This window comes from Heterodontus francisci, chromosome 11, assembly GCF_036365525.1.
Source record: "Heterodontus francisci isolate sHetFra1 chromosome 11, sHetFra1.hap1, whole genome shotgun sequence".
NCBI classification, from domain to species: Eukaryota; Metazoa; Chordata; class Chondrichthyes; order Heterodontiformes; family Heterodontidae; genus Heterodontus; species Heterodontus francisci.
Window position 1 is genome coordinate 49,919,965 of NC_090381.1, and position 25,380 is coordinate 49,945,344.

Below are 25,380 nucleotides of genomic sequence, written 5' to 3' on the forward strand. Positions count from 1 at the left end.
TTTGATGAGGGCAATGCTGTTGAAGTGGTGTATGTGGACTTTCAAAAGGCATCTGATACAGTGCCACACAACAAATTTGTAGCTCATGGAATAAAAGGGACGGTAGCAACATGGATACGAAATTGGCTGAGTGACAGGAAACAAAAAGTAGTGGTTAATGAATGTTTTTCTGGCTGGAGGAAGGTTTGTAGTGGAGTTCCCCAGGGATCAGTGTTGGGACCCTTGCTTTTCACCGAGACCTTGGTGTACAGGGCACAATTTCAAAGTTTGCAGTTGATATGAAACTTGGAAGCATTGTGAACTGTGAGGAGGATAGTGTAGAACTTCAAAAGGACTTAGACAAGTTGGTGCAATGGGCAGACAGGTGGCAGATGAAGTTCAATGCAGAGAAATGTGAAATGATTCATTTTGGTAGGAAGAACATGGAGAGACAATATAGAATAAAGGGGGTGTAGGAGCAGGGGGACCTGGGTGGATATGGGCATAAGTCGTCAAAGGTGGCAGGACAGGTGAGAGAGCAGTTAATAAACCATACAGTATCCTGGGTTTTATTAATAGAGGCATAGAATACAAGAGCAAGGCACTTATGTTGAACTTGTATAAGACACTAGTTGGACCTCAGCTGGAGTATTGCGTCCAGTTCTGGGCACCGCACTTGAGGAAAGATGTGAGGCCATTGGAGAGAGTACAGAAAAGATTCATGAGAATGGTTCCAAGGATGAGGAATTTCAGTTATGAAGATAGATTGGAGAAGTTAGGACTGTCTTCCTTGGAGAAGAGAAGGCTGAGAGGTGATTTGATAGAAGTATTCAAAATCATGAGGGGTCTGGATAGAGAGAAACTGTTCCCGCTCGTGAAAGGATCGAGAACGAGAGGGCACAGATTTAGAGTATTTGGTAAGAGAATCAAAAGTGACATGAGGAAAAACTTTTTCACGCAGCGAGTGGTTAAGGTCTGGAATGCGCTGCCTGAGAAAGTCGTGGAGGCAGGTTCAATTGAAGCATTCAAAAGGGAATTAGACAGTTGTATGAAAAGGAAGAATGTGCAGGGTTATGGGGAGAAGGCAGGGGAATGGGACTGAGGGAACTGCTCTTTCAGAGACCCAGTGCGGACACAATGAGCCAAATGGCCTCCTTCTGTGCTGTAACAATTCTGTGATTCTATGATTCTGTGATACCAGTTTAGTTTTAAGCAAATCAAGACCAGGCACACTGTGGTGAATTGTAAAGCTCTGTAACAACCCCTAGGTCAGATCAGCTCACCCAGCACAAATAGGGATAGAACTTGAGAGCTTCCTGGTCTGTGCTCAGTTCAACAGTACACAGTGAACTTACCTAATGAGTCATTGGAGAAGTCCAATTTCCAATTTCACCTTTAAGTGGCTGCAACCCTCTACATATTCCCAACAGCACACCAAATGCCGTGCCCTTTCCAACCAAATATCCAGTTCCCCCCACTTCCCCCATGTAAAAGCCCACAGAAAGTCTGTGGACAAGTGTGAAGTGAAATGAACGGTGAACGCTATTCATTCACCCCTGACCACAAAATCTGGACGAATATTATTAAGAACCCATTACACAATGTATATCAATGTATGATAAATAGAACTCATGTTCAGCTGGTTGATTTTCTTAGCTGTTTATTTTTTTATTATAAATAGTAAATATTCACTGTGTTTGTACAGGAAAAAGAATCTTTACATCAAGGCTGTATTTTGCAGTCAAATGTCAAACAGAAGATTGGATGACAGACGCCACAAAACATTCAGGTCCATCACCCTTTGAAACCAGCATGTGTCAGAAGAGTCACATCATCTAGATCATTGTACTTAATGGCAGTAATTATCTAATTTGTTTCTACATGCTAAGCAAAAATGTACATATCATGAGATACATGCTAAATTCTAAAATAATTGAATATATAGGAATAAATAATAGCCTCTCTATGAATATCTATGCTGCAATGCAACAACTTAACAGGTTGATATCATAATCATAATTAAGTTTATGGACAAGATCATGGGAAGTGTTACCACAAACCCCTACAAGGATAGAAACATCAAGCTACCAATCTTCCTGTGTGATTCTGGAACCATTTATGAAAGGTTGTACGGTGATGTCCAAATTACCATTATATTTTAAGCATTTGCCAGAAAGGTAATGAAACTCCATTATGAACAATTCCTGAACTCCTTGCTATCTACACATACCATTCCTCTAATTTTACTAAAAGAAGATATGGTTTTCAGTCTGTGATATAAATGTTACAATGTTTTTCCACACATCAGATTTTATAGTTATGAATTTATGTACATCAAGGGAATGTATATTTTGCTCAGCTTTTGTATATCCTTAGCAATGCCCAAAGCACCTGCTGGTAAACATCTTATATAGTCAACCAATTAAATTACAATGATGTCAAGAAAAAATAGAATACAGTACAATACTTTCAAGAAATACCATGGTAGACACAGAAGTACATAATATTGCACATTGCTGTTTCGTCACTAAAGCTGGAGTTAGTTTGTTGCTTTTGTTCATTTTGCATTGAATACATCTTGGTTCTGTACCTAATTATGGAACTTTAAACAGCTTCATTTATTTCTAGACTAAAGGACACCCTTTCTTCATATTACTTGATCCTTTATTTGAGTAATTTTAATCCATTCATTGGCAGAGATAGAAACCAGAGTGGCTTTTGTGGTAAACATTTAGATTTTTAAAAAAGGAAAAGCTGGTTGTTTCGATGCTATTTTGTCATAGATTACTATTTCAAAATACTTCCATTGTAATTGTTTAATCTGTTGACATAGCAAACAATCCTTCAAATGATCAGTGAAGTCTGCCCTTAAAGTTAATTTTGGAGCCAAGTGCATGGGGTGCCACAATTTAATGAGAATCAATGAGCCATTGGTGAATAAATGAGTATTGTTTGGTACAATGGTAACCAGCAAATAGAGATCAATGCAGTAGATGGCTACAATGTAGTGGATATTATTCCACTATCCAGGTCATTCACAGTTAAATGAATAGGATGTTTTGAAGTAGAATTGTTTTTCTTTTGTAAGAATGATCCATGTGAAGACTTACTTGATCTGTCATCAGTAGAAATGGTTGCAAATCAGTTTTTCGCTATAATCCTGGTCAAGTTACACAAATGTAATTAATATTGAATGCTTGAAAATGTACAATATTTCATTATTGTGGCAAAAACTTGGAAAATGTTCTTACTCATCATTTACTGAATGCTTGCCACAAATCCTTAATCGTCTGTGTGGGCCACAAATGGGAATTAATTTTCTCCTTCTTCTCTAAACAGAAGAGCCAACGTCTAAGGCAACAGAAGTAATAATTATATCGAAACTTAGAACAAGGGACTCTTCCTTTGATCACAAATGAAAACCATTATCAGAGAAAGACAAGAGTTGGCTTGTTTCTGGGGAACAGATCCAACCGTTGTGGGCACCATGGTCCCATTATGTTTGTGGGTCCAGAACAAGGGTCGTTTCAACTTTTTATGGACATTTTCACTCATGCTATATCTGGCTTCAGATAATGAAAGGCACCTGTAATGGAAGTAAAAGAAACTTAGGAATGCTTCTTGTGACAACATCGTTGCAAGGGGCCATGTCAAATGCAGGTACAATGTTGTCAGGGCTAATCATGACCTGCCAAAACTATGAGGGTTACTTTGTTTATATTAGGACAAGTTTGACAGTACCACACGGATCCAGGAATATTGTCCAAGATGATGCCTGATTTGGTTTTTTACAGAACATGTGTTTTTAATAGTGACATTCCAGTGGCTGTTTTATTTTTTGACAGACCTTGGCCTTAGGTTCTACATAAATGGCAAACATATATTAGGTCTCGGCAATTAATCATATCAAGATGCTGCTGACAGCACTGAAAATAATTATATATAGTGCTCTAACTCAGACCGTCAACAAAATTATTTTATTAGAAATAGGCAGAACTTTTAAGTGCATGGCAAGTTTTTTGTGGATCTTTTGTATGCATTATCTAAGTGATCTAGCCCAATTTGTTGACTTTCCAGTGAGCTCATTATGACGAAGCTTCTTCTTCTCAAAATTAACTTTTATTCCATTTGTGCTAACTCTCTTTTTTGAACCAACAGTAGCACTCTAATTACAATCACAGATTTGTTTAGCTTCTCAGTTGTGGAGGAAGGGAAGTTTAAAAGGAAAGATTTACCAATTGATGCAAACATATCATTTGCAGCACCTTTAAGCCTTCACAAGTATAAAATAAGCACAATGTGCAAAAACAGTAACAGGTTGAAATTCCACTTGGCGCACTGGTCAATGAGTCCTCGTCAAATTCTACTGTATGCTTTTTTAATGAAGTTGTAAACGTGTCATTTTAAATGAGTTAGTGACTGTTCAAATAGCATACATAGTTGACTTAATGCATTAGCCAGTACATTAATAAAATAGGCAGAGAGATTTTAATCCCTGCATTATCACGGAATAAAACTTATGTTTCTGAAGTAAAATATGATGCAATTTACCAAACTTCCATTTCAGTGAAAATTAAGATTTAAAAAATGGGGTGAAGCTTTAGATTGCACATCAACTAAAAGCAGATACTGCTGTGTCAATTAGTTAGAAAGGAATACAACAGAGATGTTGACTAAGCTTTAGCTAGTATAGTTCAAAGCAAACATTTCTGCAAAAAAACTGGTTGAAAACTATAAATAATTAAACAGCTAGGGTTCTTTATTCATTAATTAAAATTATAATACAGCTAAGATAAGAAATAAATCATCTGGCTGCATGCTATAAAGATAGATGTTTACAGCCTTGAGATTAAGTATTTTCATGGTAACAAGATTTTTGGCAGCCTAATAGAACTAGAGGGGAAAAAAAGCTGAATGTTGTCTGGCCAGACTGTGGTAACTTCCAATGTGTAGAGTGCTATCTTAATGCAAGGCAGGACATTGCATTTTCAGATACCAAACAGCACAATATAGAAAAATGTCAATCTTTCTTTTGTTTCTAAAGTTAATATAATTTAATCCCGAAAAGTCTCAATGGTGATATTGGCCCCTCCCCTCATCGTGGTTCCTCTGAATCGAATTAAAAGGTTGACCGAATACTACTTTTTTTCCTATTAACTTTTGTGTGCTCTGCTTGTGTTTATGGCTGGGATGTTGCACTATGTGCCAAAACATACTAACTATTTTGTGATTATTTCAAAACATGTTTGTACACAAGACTATTAAGTCGTACTGAATTTCACATTCATCATCAAAGTTTGTACACTGAGTCACACATTTTAATACAAATCGATGAAGGATGGGGTGGGTAGGCATTTTTATAGCTAAATGTATTGCTTAGATTTACATGGCACTTACTTTGCCCATATTGTCCATACTGGTATCCTGCCACTGGATCCATGCTGTAACCTGAGGAGCTATAAGTTGATGGGCAGTATGATTGGGTGGTGGGCAAGCTGTCAAGAGGTTTCATAGGATCCAGCCGCTGACTACAGCTGGCAGAAACTGAAGTGGATGGTTCCAGACCTCCAGTTAATGGTGACAGAGCATAGTCAGTTTGTGGTTGGTGCGGAACACCACCAGGATTTGCCAGGAGTCCCATTACCTGCAAAAATGTAAAATGGCACATTAATAATACACAAATGCAAAGCCTATATTTTATTTACATATGCAAAACTTTTTATTGTTATTCATACAGTATTTTGAAAGTACCTCACACAGATCATTATGCGGTGGGGTTGTGACCCATAATGTTAATGTAGCAATCTTGCCCAGCACTCTCTGTGAATCTCACAATATGAGTACAATAAAAATTACAGAACATATTGCAGTAACCCAAAGGTAAGTTTTTCATCCTATAGGAACATAGGAACAGGAGATACCAGGAGAAAAGAACATTGAGATATGATTAATAAAATGAGGAAACTGTAAGATCTGTGGCATTATTTATTTACAATTACCATGGCAAGCCTACAAAATGAACCTCTAAGGAGTGTAGCCAATTAAGTTAGAATATTTCCAATATAATGTTGATGAGTTCCTGGTTAAACAGGAAGTGAAAGAACAACTGATTTGATTCTGGAGCAAGATGATGCTGACACTGTCGTCTGGATTTTCCTACACTATCCCACCTCAAATCAGGCAGGCCAGTAGTTGAAACAGGGAGGAAAAATTAGATAGTAAGGCCTACCACTGCCTCCCTGGTCCAACATGATTTCCCTTCAGTACCAACACTCACCAAGATGACTGCTGGCTGCCCTTTCCCTGCACCTTGCATGTAAAAGGCAATGGAGACGCATCCTGGAATTCGGAAACCTTTCCCTCCTGCCTACCATTCTTGCTGCTGCTCCCCAGAACCACCCTTTAAAAGCTGGCAGTTGTCCCTGAGGTATGGAAGCAAATGCCACAAAATGTCCTGATGGAGGAAAAGGGACCTTCTTACAAAACCAGCTTCTTACCCATCCATTTTGGCCCGATCCCTTTCCTGTTGGAGGTCTCAGCCAAGACCTGAAGTAAATGAGTTGCTGCAGTCTCAGAACCTTGTGACCCCTTTAAAATGGCCACCCATCTCTTCTGGTGCTGTAGTGGTTATCCCACTGCTGCATTGCCTGGATTTCCCTGGTGGCCACTGCTGAGCCTCCCTTTGCCCAACATTAGTAGATAATAACACGTGACCCATGAAACCGGACTAGTTCATGGTGGCATTGGGACAGCGGGTAAGAGTCTTGCCCAAATCCTATAGAGGCAGATTAAGGAAAAACCATCCCAATCTATTTAAACAGTGCCAGAACCTGCAACAATACAAAAAGAATGAGCTAAATAGTACAAATGGCCTTTCTCTTTCCTGGTTTTCCTTATATTTACATGTGGAGCATGTAGAAAAATGAGAACGCATGCTAATGAGTGACTTGCGAGTTTTAACAGATATCCATGTCACTGTGCCAGGATGCAGGAGCCTGGAGTACACACAAACACACAAATGTGAAGGTTAGGAAAAGACCAGCTGGTCCATGGAACTTGTTTGTTTGACTTCTACACACCATCAACCTTATCACCCTCTCCATGGTACCCCCCACCCCCGCCCCATCCCAATTTACCAATAGCAAGAGAGAATCTCTATTTATGTTAATTGTATACTAATTGTGTTTAATTGTATGCAGGTGGTTGGAATTAATTGGGGGTTCACTTGAGCACATATAAAGAGACACTTATTGAAACTGTGGTGTGGTTGAGTTAGGAGGTGTAAGCTTGTTATATTTAACACTGTAAATAAATGTAAGACTGAGTAACGATTGGCTCCAGTACTATCCTTCATCAACTGGCTATCTAGAAAATAACAACTTGAACCAAACTAATGGTCCTATATTTTCCAGATATTGATGATTTAAGAAAGATTGCTGTTTGTATTCAAGGTCAACTTCTGTGATTCAAGTTGCTGACTTTCGAATTTTTTTAAATTGCATTTTTAAGAAGTCTCTTAGTTTCAGGTGCAACTTTAGACACAAAAGTAACAGTATTGTCAACTCCTACAGATTTCACTCAGTTAATGCTTGAAGGGTTACAAAGAAATGTGTTTCTTTGCTTTAAATTTGTGCAGTATCATCTTCTACAAACATAAAAAGCCGCACTCAAAAATAAAATTGCTGCCAGCTTATAAACAGGTACAGGACAGTCTACTGAAGAGTAATTTCTTGTCAAAGGCAATTTACAACGATGGACCAATTTTGGGATCAAATAACAGTGAAAAGGTGAAATCCTCATAAGAATAATTTTAACTGAGAGTAAGTTTTTTTACATGGGAAGGGACAATGCTACTTTTTCCTAAGAGGAACTCGATACACTCTATTTAATATTTCTATAACCTAAGGCATTGTGGTATTCTTTCAATTGTATGAACCTACCCACAGGCAGAATCTTAATATGTTTGGAGGAATGCCAGTGAAAGGATTAAATATTTTAAAGTTTCCTGTTACTTACAAAAAGTCAGATTGTGACCCTGAATGTCCATCAATGCAATTTATTAAGTGCTAATTGTTCTTTGGCATTGTCAGAACAGGGAAAACTTGCAAGGAAAATTTTGCAACACAACCTCTATTTCTGTGCGAGTTGTTCCTAAATGCTGTGGCATAAACAATCAACCTTGTCGCCTGAACATTTAAATGACTTAATGTAAATCAACACATTCAATTTTAAATATCTCTCTGTTTCCTAATAAGTGCAGTTTGGCCAAATTTTGTGCACTTGGCTTTCCATAAAATACAGATGCTTTTTTTTTAAAAAAGCAAAATCTTTTTACCACAATCATATCATTCAATTGAAACAAATGCGACAAAGAATGTTGAACAAAATTATATATTTACACAAAATTGATTGAACTTCTAAATTGCACTAATAGGCTTAGTTTTGACAGTGGATTAACTATATTTAGTTTGCTGAGGATTAAAATTAGATAAAGTTGGAAACTTTGATGCTCAGAGGAGGATTTTGTAATTAAGTGTCATGTTTGGAGTCTAGATACCAAATTAGTGGTCAGTGGGAGGTATCTTTTTGGGCTGAATTTTCTCGGCCCATTGGCAATGGGCTGGGAGGTGGGAAAGCTGGCAAAATGGCGGGGGGAGGTATTAGGAGGGGAGGCTGACATCTTTCTGCTGTAATGCCAAATTGCCAGCAGTGGGAAACTTGGCTACTTTGCTGCCCCTTGGCTGTCAGGCCTCGGTTTCCCCCAACCCAACTGACCTGTCTTCGAGGGTGCCCCACCAGTGAGGTGCCCTCTCCCTGGAGCTGCAGCCTCAGCACTGGCTAGCGCTAGTGGTGAAACTGGTGAGGTTGCCGAGCTGCGGACCCTCTGATTGGGCCGGCAGCTCTTGGGGATGCGTCACCATCCTTAATTGGACGGAGGCCCCGGTGGAAGCCTCTTAATTGGACGCCACCGGTAATATGCCACCCTGGGACCCCCCTACTCCACCTGCCGAAGCAGGGTCACCTCCTGTTTTTAGCCCCAGAGGTGGGACTTTCAGTAAAGCAGCAAAATTCAGCCCTATATGTTCAAATGCAATACCTGAATGAGTATTTTATTCATAAGGTGGAATTAATTTCCCTGAAGTTGATTTTGCACTCTTCAATGTTAATAGTTTCAGCTGTTGATGTTTTAGCACCCTTTTGGGCACAATTGGTAAATGCACTGAGTGCAGAATTCAGCCCTACAGATCAGCAAGATCTCAGGTTTGATCTTCGGTCTGTTGTTTTAACGGATCTCAGCAGGGAAGCTATACATTATAACTGTCCTCTGTGCCACTGGACTAAACAGGAGAGCGGAGGTGGCTGGGATGGTAGGGGAAAGGATGAATATTGACTCTATGACTATTTATTGATTTTGTTATATATATGTTCATTCACAGGATGTGGGCATTGCTGGAAAGCCCAGCATTTATTTCCGATCCCTAATTGCCCTTGAGAAGGTGGTAGTGAGCTGCCATCTTAAACTGCTGCAGTCAGTGTGGTGAAGCTATTCCCATTGTGCTGTTAGGTAGGAAATTCCAGAATTCCAGATGATGAAGAAATGGCTATTTTTTTCAAGTCAGGATGATGTTTAACTTAGAGGGAAGCTTCAAGGTGGTGGTGTTCCTATGCGCCTGCTGCCCTTGTCCTTCTCAGCAGTGAAGGCCGCTGGTTTGGGAGGAGCTGCCGAAGAGACCTTGGCGAGTTGCTGCAGTGCATCTTTGTAGATGGTACACGCTGCAGATGTGCTCCAATGATGCTTAAGTTAGTGGATGGGGTACTGAACAAGCAGGCTGCTTTGTCCAGGATGGTTTTGAGCTTTTTGCGTGTTATTGGAGTTGTACCCATCCAGGCAAGTGGAGAGTATTCCATCACGTTCCTGACTTGCGTCTTGTAGATGGTGGACAGGCTTTGGGGAGTCGGGAGGTGAGTTACTCACCGCAGAATTATCAGCCTCTGACTTATTCTTGTAGCCACAGTATTTATGTGGCTGGTCTAGTGAAGTTTCTGCTCAATGGTGACTCTCAGGATGTTAATGGTAGGAGATTATGTGATGGTAATGCCATTAAATATCAAGAGGAGGTGATTAGACTCTCTCTTGTTGGAGGTAGTCATTGCCTGGCCCTTGTGTTTTCAAAATATTACTTGGAAAATGTGTGCCTACAGGTGGAGAGTAGAGTACAGGGTGCAACTCAGCTGTGAAGCTACCAAAAGTCCAATAACATGTTAACATTCACAGTCTAGGCTCACATTCGGGCTGAATCTTGTTTCCGCCGCCGGGAGTGGCAGCAGGTAAAAAAAATGGTGGCCAGCACACACGGGCCGCACGCTGCCAAGCCACCGCAATCTTGCGTCCAGTGGCTCATTAACATATGTATGGCGGCTGCCACCCCCAATCACATTTTTAGCCCTGCAGGCAGTTCCAAAGATGTGGAGTTGGCCCCGACCCCCGTCCCATATGCAAAACATGAAGAGTTCACCACTTTCACCCACTTTGCTGACAGAGCAATGCAGAGTTCCTCTCTTCCACCCCCCCCCCCCCTTGCTGATACATGATAAATGGATGCAGAGGTCCAAACCCCCCTCATTTGTGGCTCCTTAAATTTATTGCAAATGTCCGAGTTCGCTGCAAAAATGAGTAAGAGCAGAATATTACCTACCAACCTTTGCAGGCACTGAGGACTTGCGCCTCAGTGGCACCAGCTTTTCAAGGATGGGAACGTGAAGGCATGTGAGTGCCGCACGTCAAGCTGAATATTGGAAACGGCTGGAAGGATTGTGGTGAATTCCATTAAAATGTATGCAAACAGTTAATTTCATTATTTAAAGCATGGTCCCGCCGCCAAGGAGCTTCCCTGCTGCCGTGAAGATTGGGCCAGCAATCCCGGCGTCGTGCTCTGTGGCGGGCCGCTGCCGCTCCGATCTCCCAACACCCCCCTGCCGTGGAACACGATGTCGGGCTAGGAACGAAATCCAGCCCATAGAGTGACAATTCGGGTGAGGTGCTGAAGAGTGACTCGTGCCTATGGAACTACAATTGAGTTTGAGTCAGCACCTTCAACAGGAGAGCACAGGCACAGGTAGTTAGAGGGTAGGTGGGAATTTTTTTTTTTAAATGTCTTGCAAATGACTAGTATCTTTTATGTTTGACTTCTGTTGAATAAGTTTGGAAACTTCACTCATTCAATTTGTCACAAGGGTTTTTTTCTGAAAACATAACTCAAGGATTATTTCGAAAATTCAATTCCATGATTTCATGCAGAATCTTATACAATCTGATCATAAAAATTATTAGGATTAAATACATTTTTTGTGTGTTTTTAGTTAGCGGTCCTGCCAATGTAGTATTATCACAAGCTCACCATCTACCAATGATAGCTATTTCAAATGATTGTTGACTATGGAATTCATTAACGCTTGCATTGATTTCCAATAAAACTTCAGAATAAAAAATTCAGAAAATCATTTTTTTAGAACAATTTGTGATAAACCCTTACATGTCGATTGAGTAATGTTTTCTGCCCTGAGTGGTTTACTGCTGATAAGAATGCTCCAGGAATCAACCTGCAGTTGATTAACAGCAAAATAATTAGATTTTAGTAATTTCTGCATGGTTCTTTGAGAACAAGAAAAAGAAAGTAGCCCCGAGGCACAGAGTGTCAGTTAAGGTATTTCAATGTGACCTTCTCACTTAAAGCATGGAGTTACAGGAAGGGCAGAACCAGTCTGCACCAAATCATACTGCCGTACTGAATGAAAGCAGGACTAGTCTAGAGTATCCATCCACTGCCTGTGGTACCAGGGTGTGTCCATCAGTAAAGAGATGATTCTCAGAATGGCCGGGAGTAAAAGATGAATTTACTGGGCAATTGACAATTTTCAGCTTTGAATTTTGCAAAGCTCATAGATTAGGCAGGGTACAGACAAAATAAGTATGTATGTTGGCGCTCAGTCAACAGTGCAGTCATTACTACTTCTCTCTGAAAAAGAATCTTTCCAACATTTTCAACCTCTGGCCTCTCTCAGATGAGATTACTAAAAAAGCACAATTTTATTCCATAGACTAATGTCCACTGGGAACAAAGTTAAGACAGCAAAAACTCATTTAACTTGGTATTAAGCACTGAGATGAATTCATAAATTCATGGTGAGATTTATAGTGAATGGGAAAGAAACTAAAGCCTTCTCAATAGTTTAAAGGCTGTATTGGTTTTCAATTTTATGGCAACTTAACCTCAGGGTTTTTTTAAAAATGCTAATAATTTTTATGATCTGCATGCATGACATTCTGAACGAAATCCTGGAAATGTATTATGTATTTATGTTTTCATTCTTTCATGGGGTGTGAGCATCGCTGGCAAGGCCAACATTTGTTGTCCATCCCTAATTGCTTTTCATTTTAATGAGAAAAGAATGAGATCGTTACCTTTATTGTGCTATGAGAGGAATTGTACATACCTTTGGCACACTATAAAATGGCAAACACATTCTCAATGCATATTCTAATTGCAAAAATGTTCACATTTCAAACAAAAATAACCTCTGTTTGCCTTTTATAAAATTTGATTTATAAGTTGCATTTGAGCCGGTTCATTATAGTTTAACTGTGACTACGGGTGAAATGTGAGCTGTATGCTAGAAATCATTACCAAAAACAATTTTTTCTTTTGTAGGTGTTGTCACTAGGGAAATGCTGTCTGAATGAGTTGAAACCCTTCTGCAAAAGCAAAGAACAACATCTTAATTTATTATTTATGTCACATTAAATGTATCTTCTACAGAAAAGCTAGGGGTTTTGGTTCCAAAGAATCCTTGTTTACATGAATCTATGTAGCATTTCATATCAGGAAGTGAGTGAGTACTGTTTGCCTACCTTTAATAAACTGAAGGCAGTAACAAATTCATGTTCAGTTATAGTTAACAGTTCAGCTTGAGATTGATCTCTACTACCTTTATGCTGCAATTTTGGCAACAATACCTTGTCTAGAATTTTGGTATGCTAAAAAAAAAGTTAACACTAACACAGCCTCCTGGCCTTTTATACTTTTAATATTCCAAAGAGCTGACTACCTGGTCAGCTTGTCTCAATAAGTAAAAATCTCATGAGCAAAATAGGCCAGTCTAATTACGGACCCTTGCTCACATCACTCCACAAATGTTCTAAATATATAAGAACAGCATCAAAGAACATTGGCCCCAAAAACATACAGGTCTTCTGGTATACTCACCAAATAACTTCAGCTTGAGTTCAGCAAAGTAAAAAACAAAAATAGACTGGAATTCGGAAAAGCTAGGCCACAGCCTTCCCTGCACCTTTTGGGAACTCTGACTGGGGAAAGGCAAGGACAGGGAGTTTCTGCTTCTCCTGCCTGCTGGCCCAATGTTAATTAGATGCTCTTCCACTGACCCAGCAACTCTGGAAGAGACTGCGCTGGAGGGTACCATGTCTGCAATCCCAATGTAACGGCTGGGATTGTGACCTGTGACAACTCAGAGCCAAGGTCTACTTTAGTTCTAAGCTTAACCTGAAATTGACTGCATCTGTTGCATGTATATACTGTGAAACTATTTCCTGTGGCTGAACTGTAATGAAAGATTTTATAATCTGTCATAAATACCCTAAATATACATCGTGGCCTACAGATCTGCAGCATTATTCGAGCAATCTAGCGTTCGAGTTCTGTTTAGTACATTCTACAGTACTCATAAAAGATGATCCTGTGTCACAGCATGCTTTTAAAAGATCTCCTGTAGCTTCCTATAGTTATTTGCATTTCTAAGGACTGAAATGGGCTCACTATCTTGTCAACTTTGTCTAATCATTGGAAATCTTACTGGTAGCCAGAAGTCAGTACCCAGAAATCTCTGCATGTGACTGCGCTTTCATGGCTTTTCCTCTATTCCACAACAGTAGAGCTGTGTAAAATAACATTATCTCCCTGCAAACATTGCTGTTTGAAATGCAGTAAATTGTACATTGCTTGCTGCAGTATATCTTCAACATATAAGATTCAGTGAGTGTATGCTTTTAAGTTTGAAGGCATCAGTTTCCATTGATCTAAGAGATACATACCACTGCACTTTATGGGCTAAAAATGGAGGATTAGCTCTACTATAGTGGTGGTCACTTTATTATAATAACAGCTGTATTTCCACATTCATTTAAATGGTAAGTGAATTGCCAGACTGGAATTGTTTCACTCTAAATGGAAATTCACTACATCGACTTCACTTTAAGCAAGTTCCACTGTAGAAGCCGTAATGCTATAATATCTGTACTGATTCCTGGAAGGTAAACCAGTAAAAGCTGAAATGATTTGAGTACTAAATTTAATTATTTGACTTAATTATGTTCAAACCTCCAAGATGACAAGGGAAAACACCCTGAAAACTGAACTATGGAAATCTTCAAACAAGTATTATACATTCTTCCTAATTTACAGTCGACCCAAAACTGTATTGGGACTGATAACACCAAACAAGTGTACAATTTCTTTTTTCTTGGCTAATGTTTTCAACTGGCCCTACAGCTGGCTTAAAACAAATAAGCAAATAAACTTGAAAACATCACAAACTGCTCCCAGTGCATGAACTGTAATATTTGTCGTCATGGTTCATAAAATTGATCATCTACGCAAACTTATTCCAGCTGCTACTAGCTAGGAGAACGACCAGAAAAAAAACACATTTATATTATATAAATCAGACAAAGATCACCATAGTAAACTTAAACAATCCTAGTCTATATAACAAATGTTCAGTAAAGTGAGTTGACTAACAAGGATCAACTGTCACTGGACCCCAGGTATCATACTCATCATCCCCGTTGGAGCAGTAAAATACTTTAATGTTAACTCCACCTTAGATGTATTTACTATAAACTCATGGCATACATTTTTTTTTGCAATTCTGTGAAACAGTGCTTTTGCCAACTCTAAGTTTTATGTGGATTTTTTTTTAAGTACCTGGATACAATATTATTTTGTCTTTGATTTGTAAAAACTTCTGAGGAATTGAGTTATATGTAAATCTGGGGAATGAAATGAAATCTGGTCTGTGACCTTTTTGTAACTTTAAATTTAGAATGTACATATCTGATGGTCCACCAGTGCATCCAAATGTGTTACAGGAAAACTGAAGTTTTTTTAAAATTTTCTTATCAGTGGAATTTTAAATATTTTGCTCTCTTCTGCTCATATGGTCTCAATCAAAAACTTTCATAATATTTTCATATGTAAAAAAAATTACAATGAACTATGACTATACAATGCAGGAAAAGGGTTTTCTATCATTGTATCATTTTACATTTTTAATATATCCATTATGGCTGTTACATAACTTGAATGTGTATCTGTTTGGAATAAGTCAAAATACATTCACATAAAGAAATAAGCATATGTGTCAACTCTGTCAAAGAAAGCTAAAGAGGGGAATTGCTAGCATGAAATTCAGATTAATGTAGGCATTTATTCCATTTCAAAATTAGACAGAATTACATAAATCAAAATAAACATTATAATGCATGGTAACCACTGGGCTATAATTTTGAAAAATAATGGTTAAGCTCTAATCTTACCAAAAAAAGTGTATCACATACTGGATTTTATTTTGTGGTATTTTACTTTACATATTATCGTTGTAAAATACGTTTTTACTTTAGTTTCCTCGTCATTGTTTTATATTCCCCATTACAGTGTTTCAATTTCGTATGCTAACAAATTATTTGATTGTTAAATGTGTTGATTTAGTTTAGTTTAGTTTTAGTTTAGAGATACAGCACTGAAACAGGCCCTTCGGCCCACCGAGTCTGTGCCGACCATCAACCACCCATTTATACTAATCCTACACTAATTCCATATTCCTACCACATCCCCACCTGTCCCTATATTTCCCTACCACCTACCTATACTCGGGGCAATTTATAATGGCCAATTTACCTATCAACCTGCAAGTCTTTGGCATTGGGAGGAAACCGGAGCGCCCGGAGGAAACCCACGCAGACACAGGGAGAACTTGCAAACTCCACACAGGCAGTACCCAGAATTAAATAAGTAAAACATATGACAGTTTGGATAAATTAGATTTCATTATCCTAATGTAGAGTGGGATAAGACAACATTTTGGGCCAAAATGGGGAGGTGCTCTTGGAATACATCCAGGACTATTGCCTTAATCACTATATTGTATGCTGCTGGTTGTCCTGAGGGACAGATCTACAGTTTATGCCAAAGCCTTCCACTGCACCAGATGAAAGTGATATATCATAGGGGAGCAGGCAGCCTGGCAAACAGAGTAGGGAAGACCCTCACCTCATTGACCCGACCTGGATCTAATGCTGAAGGCCATAAGGGAGAGGAGGGAGGTCCTCTTCCCAGAGGGTGGCAGGAGGAGGCCACCTTGTCATGTAGCAGGGGCACTGCTATGTTCACCATCATCTCCCTCTGCCTCCAATTCCTCCTCCTCTCTCACCTCCTGCTATTCCCCCAATGAGCTGTCTCCTTCCAGGGCCTCACCATCCTCAAGGTCCTTTATGGAGGGCCTGAACAAGACCCTTGCAGGAGGGTATTGGAGGGCACCACCCAACTGGTCTAGGCACCAGAATTGCATCGCCTCTGTGTTTCTGTCTGGGGCTCCCTTAGAGGGGTCAGTATCCATCTCTTCAAGGAACTTTCCTTGTCCCCCAGGATCCATCCACACACTCTGAGGGTTGAAGTGAAGATCTGAGGCTGCCTGGACTGGCAGAGAATGAAGGAGTCATGGCAGCTGTCAAGAAAGCAAGAGCATGGAGGGAGCTCTTGTTGTGGTCGCAGACCAGTTGGATGTTGAGGGAGTGAAAACCCTTCCTGTTGTTGGATCTCACTGGCGGGTCACTGGGTGACTTCATGGCTACTCATGGCAAAATCCAATGGCCTCTGTTCCTGTGAGGTCCTGTCTATCATTTAATGAATGTGCTGTCCAGCTCTGGCAAAGAGGGCATCATAAGAACATAAGAAATAGGAACAGGAGTAGGCCATTCGGCCACTCGAGCCTGCTCTGCCATTCAATAAGATCATGGTTGATCTGATTGTGGCATTAACCCCACTTTCCTGCTTGCCTCCCCCCGCATCAGTTACCAGCAAGAGGCAGTGGTGTGCATCTGTTTTAGAGATGCCATTAAAGTTTGCAGCTGATCCTTGGAAGGAACCAAAAGCAAAGAAGTTCAAGGCAACTGTGACTTAACAGCCATTGGCAGTGCTGTGAGGTGCAAAGTCCTCAGCAACGAGGGCACAGATCTCTATGACCATCGCCTGGAGAGTGGAAGTCTCCTGCGGCACTGGTTCACAGTCATCTCCAGGCAGCCCCCACTTCTGGCAGTTGTGCCCCCATTGCTAGTTGGAGCCTTCCCTCTGGAAAGATGGCCACCCAATTATCCTTGGCAGCCTTTCCCCCTGCTCTTCTGCCCCACGATGCCAGGGAATGCCAACCACGTTCAAAGCCTGGGCGCTGAGAACCCACTCCCCCTGCCACCTGTGCAGCACCATGGGCACCCCGTTACTAAGTGCCCAGTCCTGCTTTGCCCCACTGACCCTCTTATGGGACCGGGGTGATGCCATGGCTGGCTCCCCACTCTACCCGTCTCTCCTCAGCTGTTCTGAAACTGACAGCTTCTAAAAGCCATGCGCCCCTTTAAATATGTCACCTTCCCCCTTCAACAAGCTCTAAGCGAGCTTTTTAACTAGTTTAATTGACCTGAATTGGAGGTACAGCGGGATTCCTGTCCCACCCTCCTCCCGCATTGCTCACTATTCCAGAATCGGCACCTTGAAATCGACACGTCACCCGGTATTTTGAGGACCCTACCCTTCTCCCCACCTCTGTTCCCAACTTTGGGGGAGAGCCTGAAAATTTAGCCCATTGATGTTTAAAGGTGAGAATGCAGGTATCAAAGATTCTAAAAAGGCAAATGGGATGCTGGGTTTTATATATAGGAGTATAGAATATAAAAGCAAGGAAATTACATTGAATTTTCACAAGATATTCATTAAGCCATAGTCGGTGTACTGCTTTCAGTGCACCTATTGTAGGAGGACTATTAGAGCTATGGAAAAGATACAGCAAAGATTCACAAGCAGTAGACTAGGAATAGAAGTTATAGTTATGAGGAAAGGATACAAAGTGAAGGCTCCTTTTCTCTAGAACAGAGAACTTCCAAGGGGATCTAATCGAGGTTTTCAAAATAATGAAAGGTTTGGAGAAGGTAAACAGTGACTGATTGTTTTAACTGGCTGATGAATTAGTAACAAGCAGGTATTGACTGGATAGTTACTTGAAGAATGAATAAAGAAGTTACAAGTAACGTTTTTCACAAAAGTTTAATAGAACATGGAATATTTTATAACATGAGGCTCTTAGGCAGAGGCTATGGGCCAAATTTTATCTAAACTTTCCACATGCAGCGGGGAGGCCAATGGCAGGTTTGGAACCTCTTTATTCTGTCAGCGTGGTTTGCCGTGGCTCTTTAACTCAGCCGAGGCATTAGCATCCCACTCCTAGTTTACCCCAATAATCAGAGAGGGTGGGCTAGATGACACACCAAATCTGTCAAAGGAAGGATTTCTAGTTAAAGGGATCCTGGCATGGGTCAGAATGGTTGAACTGTACATTGATTCTTGTGTCTTCATGAACCACCGCAATGGAAAGGACACCTGGGATGGCAGTGTCCAGGTGTATCATTCTTACCTGGAGGTCCTCCTGTGGGATCTGAGGGACTGAAATTAGATTATGTTTGCCAATGAGACATCAGAGAGAGCTCTGTGATCAGCAGCCTGAAGGAAGAGGATGGCTCGTTAACGTTTTCGCAGTCTGACATACTAAGGATCAGCAAATCAGCATGGCCTCCCAGTCTTTCCTGCCATCTATCATGGAGGGCTTAGATGACAGCATACAGGAGAGTCCGGAAAAACCGCTAACTCTGGACGAGCTGACAAAGGCTGTCAGGTCCTTTAAGACGAGTAAAACGCCCGGAAGTGACGGCTTACCAGCTGAGTTGTATTCGGCTCTGTGGGACTGGATCGGCCCAGACCTGCTGGAAGTGTACAAGAGTATTCTTCTGGCCGGCAGCATGTCAGAATCCATGAGGAAAGACATCATCACCCTCATCAACAAGCGGAAGGGGGGGAATGGCAGAAATCAGAAATTGGCGGCCCATCTCACTGCTTAATGTAGACTACAAGAGTCTGTGCAAAGTCATCGCCAGTCGAGTCAAGTCTGCTCTGGAGTTGGTGATTCACCCTGACCAGACCTGTACTATACCCGGCAGGAAGATCTCTGATAGTCTCGCACTACTCAGGGATACGATCGCCTATGTTCGGGACAGGAGGGTGGACACCTGCCTCATCAGCCTGGACCAGGAGAAGGCTTTTGACAGGATATCGCACACCTACATGATGGACGTGCTTTCCAAAATGGGGTTTGGGGAGGGAATCTGCAATTGGATCAAACTGCTGTACACAAACATCAGTAGTGCAGTCTCAATGGGTGGGAATCAGAAAGTTTCACGATCAAATCTGGAATCAGTCAGGGCTGTCCTCTCTCTCCTGTCTTGTTTGTTTGCTGTATCGAACCCTTTACTGAGTCCATTAGGAAGGATACAGGCAAAAGAGGAGTGACAATCCCAGGCAGCGGAGGCACTCAGGTCAAAGCCTCCCTGTCCATGGACGATGTTGTCGTCTTCTGCTCAGATCCGCTGTCCGTTTGCAGGCTGATGAGCAACTGCAACCAGTTCGAACTGGCCTCGGGAGCCAAAGTAAATTGCGGCAAGAGCGAGGCCATGTTCTTTGGGAACTGGGCCGACTGATCCTTTGTCCTCTTCACCGGCAGGTCAGACTACCTGAAGGCACTGGGGATATGGTTTGGAAGGGATGGGGCATGCACCAAAACCTGGAAGGAGTGACTAGCCATGGTACACCATAAACTGGGCATGTGGGAGCAGCGATCTCTCTCCATTGTGGGTAAGAACCTGGTCATCAGGTGCGACGCACTCACGTTGTTGCCGTATGTGGCGCAGGTCTGGCCCGTACCCTACTCCTGCATCATGGCGGTCACCCGAGCCATTTTCCGCTTTATTTGTAGATGCAAAATGGACCAGGTCCGGAGGAACACCATGTTCAAACATCTGGATAAGGGCATAAAAAACGTACCCAATGTCGCCCTCATCCTGATGACCACCTTCATGTGCGACTGCATCAAGCTGTGCGTTGACCCCCAGTACGCAAACACCAAGTGTCACTATGTGCTGAGGTTCTATCTGTCCCCGGTGTTGCGAAGGATGGGCCTGGTCACATTGCCGCGGAATGCTCCATCCAGTTGGACAGTGCCGTACCACCTATCCTTCGCGGAAAAGTTTGTGCAGAAAAACACCTTTAACCACCAATCCATCAAGCAGTGATCTGCACGGAATGTCCTCAAGGCCCTACGGGAAAAGGAGATGGTGGATCCTGTCGGATGGTTCCCCAAGCAGACTGCCAAAGTCAGTTGGCAGAATGCCTCATCACCAGAACTTTCAAACAAGCACCAAGACATAGCTTGGCTGGTGGTGAGAAGGGCTCTCCCTGTCAGATCCTTCCTGCATGCCTGGAATCTCACTGCCTCCACACGTTGCCCTCGAGGTGGCTGTGGTGGGGAAGAGACTGTTGCCCACCTCCGTCTGGAATGTGCCTTTGCAAAGCAGTTGTGGAAAGAGATGCAGTGGTGTTTGTTGAGGTTCATCCCAAGCACATCTGTATCACTGGAGTCTGTGCCCTACGGGCTGTTCCCAGGGACGCACACCGAGATAAACATCAACTTCTTCTGGAGGACCATCAATTCGGTGAAAGACACTCTTTGGTCTGCCCGAAACGTGTTGGTCTTCCAGCGCAAAGAGTTGTCCATGAGCGAGTGTTGCAGACTGGCACATTCCAAGGCCCAGGACTACATGCTGAGGGACGCACTAAAGCTTGGGGCAGCCATCACAAAGGCTCAATGGGGAAAGACCACTGTGTAAGGTCCTCCTGCCATAGTGACCTGAGGGACTGGACCCATGGAAAACCCCTCAGGCTGTATACACCAAATATGGTCTTGCTGTAAAATGTACATGGCGTGTAAAATGGAATGGAAGGGTTGTGAGGAATAGAGAGAGACACAGCTCTGAAACAGGCCCTTTGGCCCACCGAGTCTGTGCCGACCATCAACCACCCATTTATACTCATCCTACATCAATCCCATTTTTCCCCTCTCACATCACCACCTTCCCTCAATTCTCCAACCACCTACCTACACTAGGGGTAATTTATTTACAATGGCCAATTTACCTATCAACCCGCAAGTCTTTGGCATGTGGGAGGAAACTGAAGCACCCGGAAGAAACCCACGCAGTCACAGGGAGAACTTTCAAACTCCACACAGGCAGTACCCAGAACCGAACGCAGGTCGCTGGAGCTGTGAGGCTGCAGTGCTAGCCACTGCACCACTGTGCTGCCCACTCATGCCTGTATTAAATAAAACTGATTTCCTTTGTACTTTAGTTTAGTTTAGTTTAGAGATACAGCACTGAAACAGGCCCTTCAGCCCACCGAATCTGTGCCAACCATCAACCACCCATTTATACTAATCCTACACTAATCCCATATTCCTACCACATCCCCACCTGTTCTTATATTTCCCTACCACCTACCTATACTAGGGGCAATTTATAATAGCCAATTTACCTATCAACCTGCAAGTCTTTGGCATGTGGGAGGAAACCGGAGCACCCGGAGGAAACCCACGCAGACACAGGGAGAACTTGTAAACTCCACACAGGCAGTACCCAGAATTGAACTCGGGTCGCTGGAGCTGTGAGGCTGCGGTGCTAACCACTGCGCCACTGTGCGTCAACTTGGTGCTATTTTGAACTGTTTTGTAATGTATTTATTTACAGATTTTTATGAATAAAGTATGTTTTTGGGGGGAAAAAATGATGTTTGCAAAGGAGGGGAGGAAGAGGTCAGCCTCTCCAACCAAGCAGGTGTGGCTGGAAGTGGCTGAGGAAGTGAGCAGCAGCTGTGTGGTCCCTTGAACCTGGAGACCGTGCCCCAAGAGTTCAAGGACCTCAGGAGGGCAGGAAAGGTGAATGGTATAACACTTCCAGGTGCCAAGCTCCACACTGATTTTCCCAGCATTTTCCTGCACAATACTTCAGAAACCGGAGACCATCACACCTGGCAGCTCCATTCATTCCTCTCTCTCCAGGTACCTCCTCACATCCCCATCTGAACAGCCAACAGTCACATCCACTCTCACCTTTGTGCCTCACAGTCACCCTCCACAAATATTGTTCTTCCTTCCTCTCCACACAAGCCATTTCTAACACCCCTTGCAGGATAAGAGAGCGCACAACTTTGGGGAGAGGCAGAGACCAGGGGGGTGGGTGGTGTAGCCCTCCAGCGACAACCATCTTGACGACCGCTGGCACTGCGTGTTCACCTGGTCCACCAGGAACATGCCAAGCAGTCAGAGCACACTCAGAAAATGTATTGTGGGCAGTCACCTCTCACCTAGGCATGGCTACAGCTGGTGAGTCTTACTGTTTGAAGGCTTCCCAATCTCTCAGTTCCACTGCTTGACCCTGACATAGCTCTGGAAACCTTTGCACTGGCTGTTAAAGCCAGAATGCTGGGTTAAATTCACAATTAATTGACTCTTTGAATATTGTAATTACTTACCCCACAGCTGCATAGGGGTTTCCCGCTTGCCTGCTAACCTGCCCAGATTAAACCCAGAAGTGGGTGGGATTATATCCCAACCTGACACCACTTCCGGAGCTTTAAACTCCCTGCCTGCACGTGAACCCACCTCCCCTGGATAGTTAAAATTCTGCCCTGTGACTCCATTTAAAAAGAAACTGTATATGTATTTTAAAAGGATAGAGTAAAACAGTAGGGTAATGGAATTAGAGTAGAGAGCTCCTGTTAAAGAGTTCACACTGACAGAACACAATGGAACAAATGGCTTCCATCTGTGCTGTAATTTCTATAAAAATCAAAAATCTTATTTTAAGTCAGTACACACTGCTATAATTGCCCCGACATTTTTACTAATATTTAAAGTCTATGTTAAACATCATCAACAAACCTGCCTTGAATGACTTCAACTCCATGGAAAATGAAATCAACAACTACACAACTTGCCATCAAGTGTTAAAATTAATCTCCAATATGATGTGCCTATCAGTTCTGTGTCATTCAACTGGCCTTTGGTAAGTGCCTCAGTAATAGTTCAAAACTATAATGAGACAGTTGCAGCTTTGAATGAGAACTATAATTTGGACACACTCCATAGCTGTGTTAATCATTTTGGGGATATTACAAGAACACCGCACCATCATTTTTAACAGGTGCAGAATATTTTAACTTTATTCAAACAACTTAATTATTAATTTATAATTATTAAATTTTATTCTCCGAAAATTCCATTTTCTTCACTGGAATCTCTGGTGAAGATAAATTAAAAGGTGTTGTAATTTTTTCTTATTTTTAAGCATAATTTTAACATGATAATTGAACGATGTGAAACATTTGATTTCGGTGGATTGAAGACATTTACTGTATATTTGACAAGGTTTTGTTTGCCTATAAATTTAAGTAACTACTTGTATGGTAGGCAGCCACATTGCAGCAAGCATTAATGCTTGAGGAAGGAGAAACTAGTTTTAAAAAATAGCTAGTTTGGTGTTTCTCTTAGTTTTAAATGTATTTTACTTAGTGAACTTGAAACAAAGTAGCATAAATATTTTACCGTAACTGTCATTTGGTAAGTTATATTCTTTTTTCACTTTGAACATTGATAAGGAAGAGACAAAACTTTGTATTTTTGAATCCACAATCTTTAAATCCTATATTGAAATAATATTTTTTTTAAATCCAGGCAATAAAGTAACAATGTTACAATGGCAAAATAAAATCTGAAAACAAAGGCCCTTAAACTATGTTATGAGATACTGATACATGAGCACTTAACACAATTCTCTTAAATTCCGCTATTTCAGCACAGGCACTAATCCTGTTAAAATAAATGGATTAAGTTTTTCCCTAAAAGAGCAGGGAGAGGAATTTCAGAAACATGTGTTTTGGACTCATTGCCCACAGTGTAATTTCAGAGCAAATAAATTTGTTAACTTGGCTACTTGAATTATTGTTAGGTGAATGGCATCCAATAGATACAAACAGCAGCTCAAAAATCAGTAAGCGAAGGTATTTATTTACACAACTACAGAAACAAAATCTAGAAAAGTGTCACTCATTATTTTCTCCAAGCCCTTACATTTACATTTAAAAACTTGGTAAAATTCAAATTTCTGCAAAGAAGCTGGCATTAATCTGAATGGGCAGGCATGAGAGATGAATGTACCTCTTCTAACACTTAATTAAATGGAAATAAAACAGAAATCCTTGGCTCTCACCCTAGAAAATACACAAGGCATGGCTCATGTACGCGGTCCATTTACCATCAGCTGATTTAAAAATAACATCTAATATTTGGTGATTTAAGGACTGTGTGTGTATCTTGGAATTAAAATTTTAGTATTCATGAAATATCTGAATCAGAGAATTCTCCAGAAGTAACAAGAAATTATTGAAAAGATCTTTGGTGATAACGCAAAACAGGTGATTGAAAATTGGAGGGACATTTTACACCCGTCTGATTATCTTTTCTGTTAAAGCCAATTTCACCCCCATAGTTTTTTTTATATTGGCAATTATTAATCTACAATTAGAATCAGCACTAAATAAGCAAATTAAAAACAACTAGGGAAAGCAATATGGAAATAGGAATATAAATTAAAGAATCGCCATGCTATTCAATTCTAAGTAACTGCTCCTTTGCTTTCTACTGCTAATATTTTGTATGTTTGTGATTTGTAGAAAAGTACTTTGAAGGTTGTGAGGTTGAGGTACTTTCTTTAGATGTACATCTTCTCACCTAATCTAAATATAAGGAAAATGTACGATGTTATCAATCATCACGTAATTCATTTCTGGTGATGCCAATTTAACAATATTCAGGGTTGAGACTGAGCAGCATTTTAATGGTGGCAGAGAAACAAAGGGCTCTTAGCATAAAATTTGTGATATCAAGTTCTAATTTGAAGTAAATGAAACAGTATTGCAATGCCCGCTCAGATTCTGTGAGGAAGTGTTGAATTAAATTGCTCCTGACATCATTAAAATCACAGCCGTTAAAAGTAATTTGATGTGAATAAACAGTAAAATATTTCACAGCTAGATATCACACAAAAAGCCCATGGAACTGGTAGAGTCAGTGAAGGAATGCTGCCTTTAATACCAAAGCCCATCTGTGAAAACCATG

The 25,380-nt window shown here is 41.2% G+C and overlaps 1 protein-coding gene across 4 annotated transcripts in view; it reads right to left on the reverse strand.

Moving 5' to 3' along the window:
• Nucleotides 1-3,530: 3,530 nt before the first annotated feature.
• The window catches only part of pax3b (paired box 3b), an 85,661-nt gene continuing 63,811 nt past the window's right edge, over nt 3,531-25,380 (reverse strand). For 3 of the 4 annotated variants that reach the window (XM_068041428.1, XM_068041431.1, XM_068041430.1), the window contains 2 exons: nt 5,377-5,623; nt 3,531-3,565 (listed from right to left, as the gene is read on the reverse strand). In XM_068041428.1, coding sequence (XP_067897529.1) covers nt 3,531-3,565; nt 5,377-5,623 — 282 coding nt within the window. Of the gene's footprint in view, nt 3,566-5,269; nt 5,624-25,380 lie in introns of those variants that run through there. The other variant, XM_068041427.1, reaches the window with a different exon arrangement.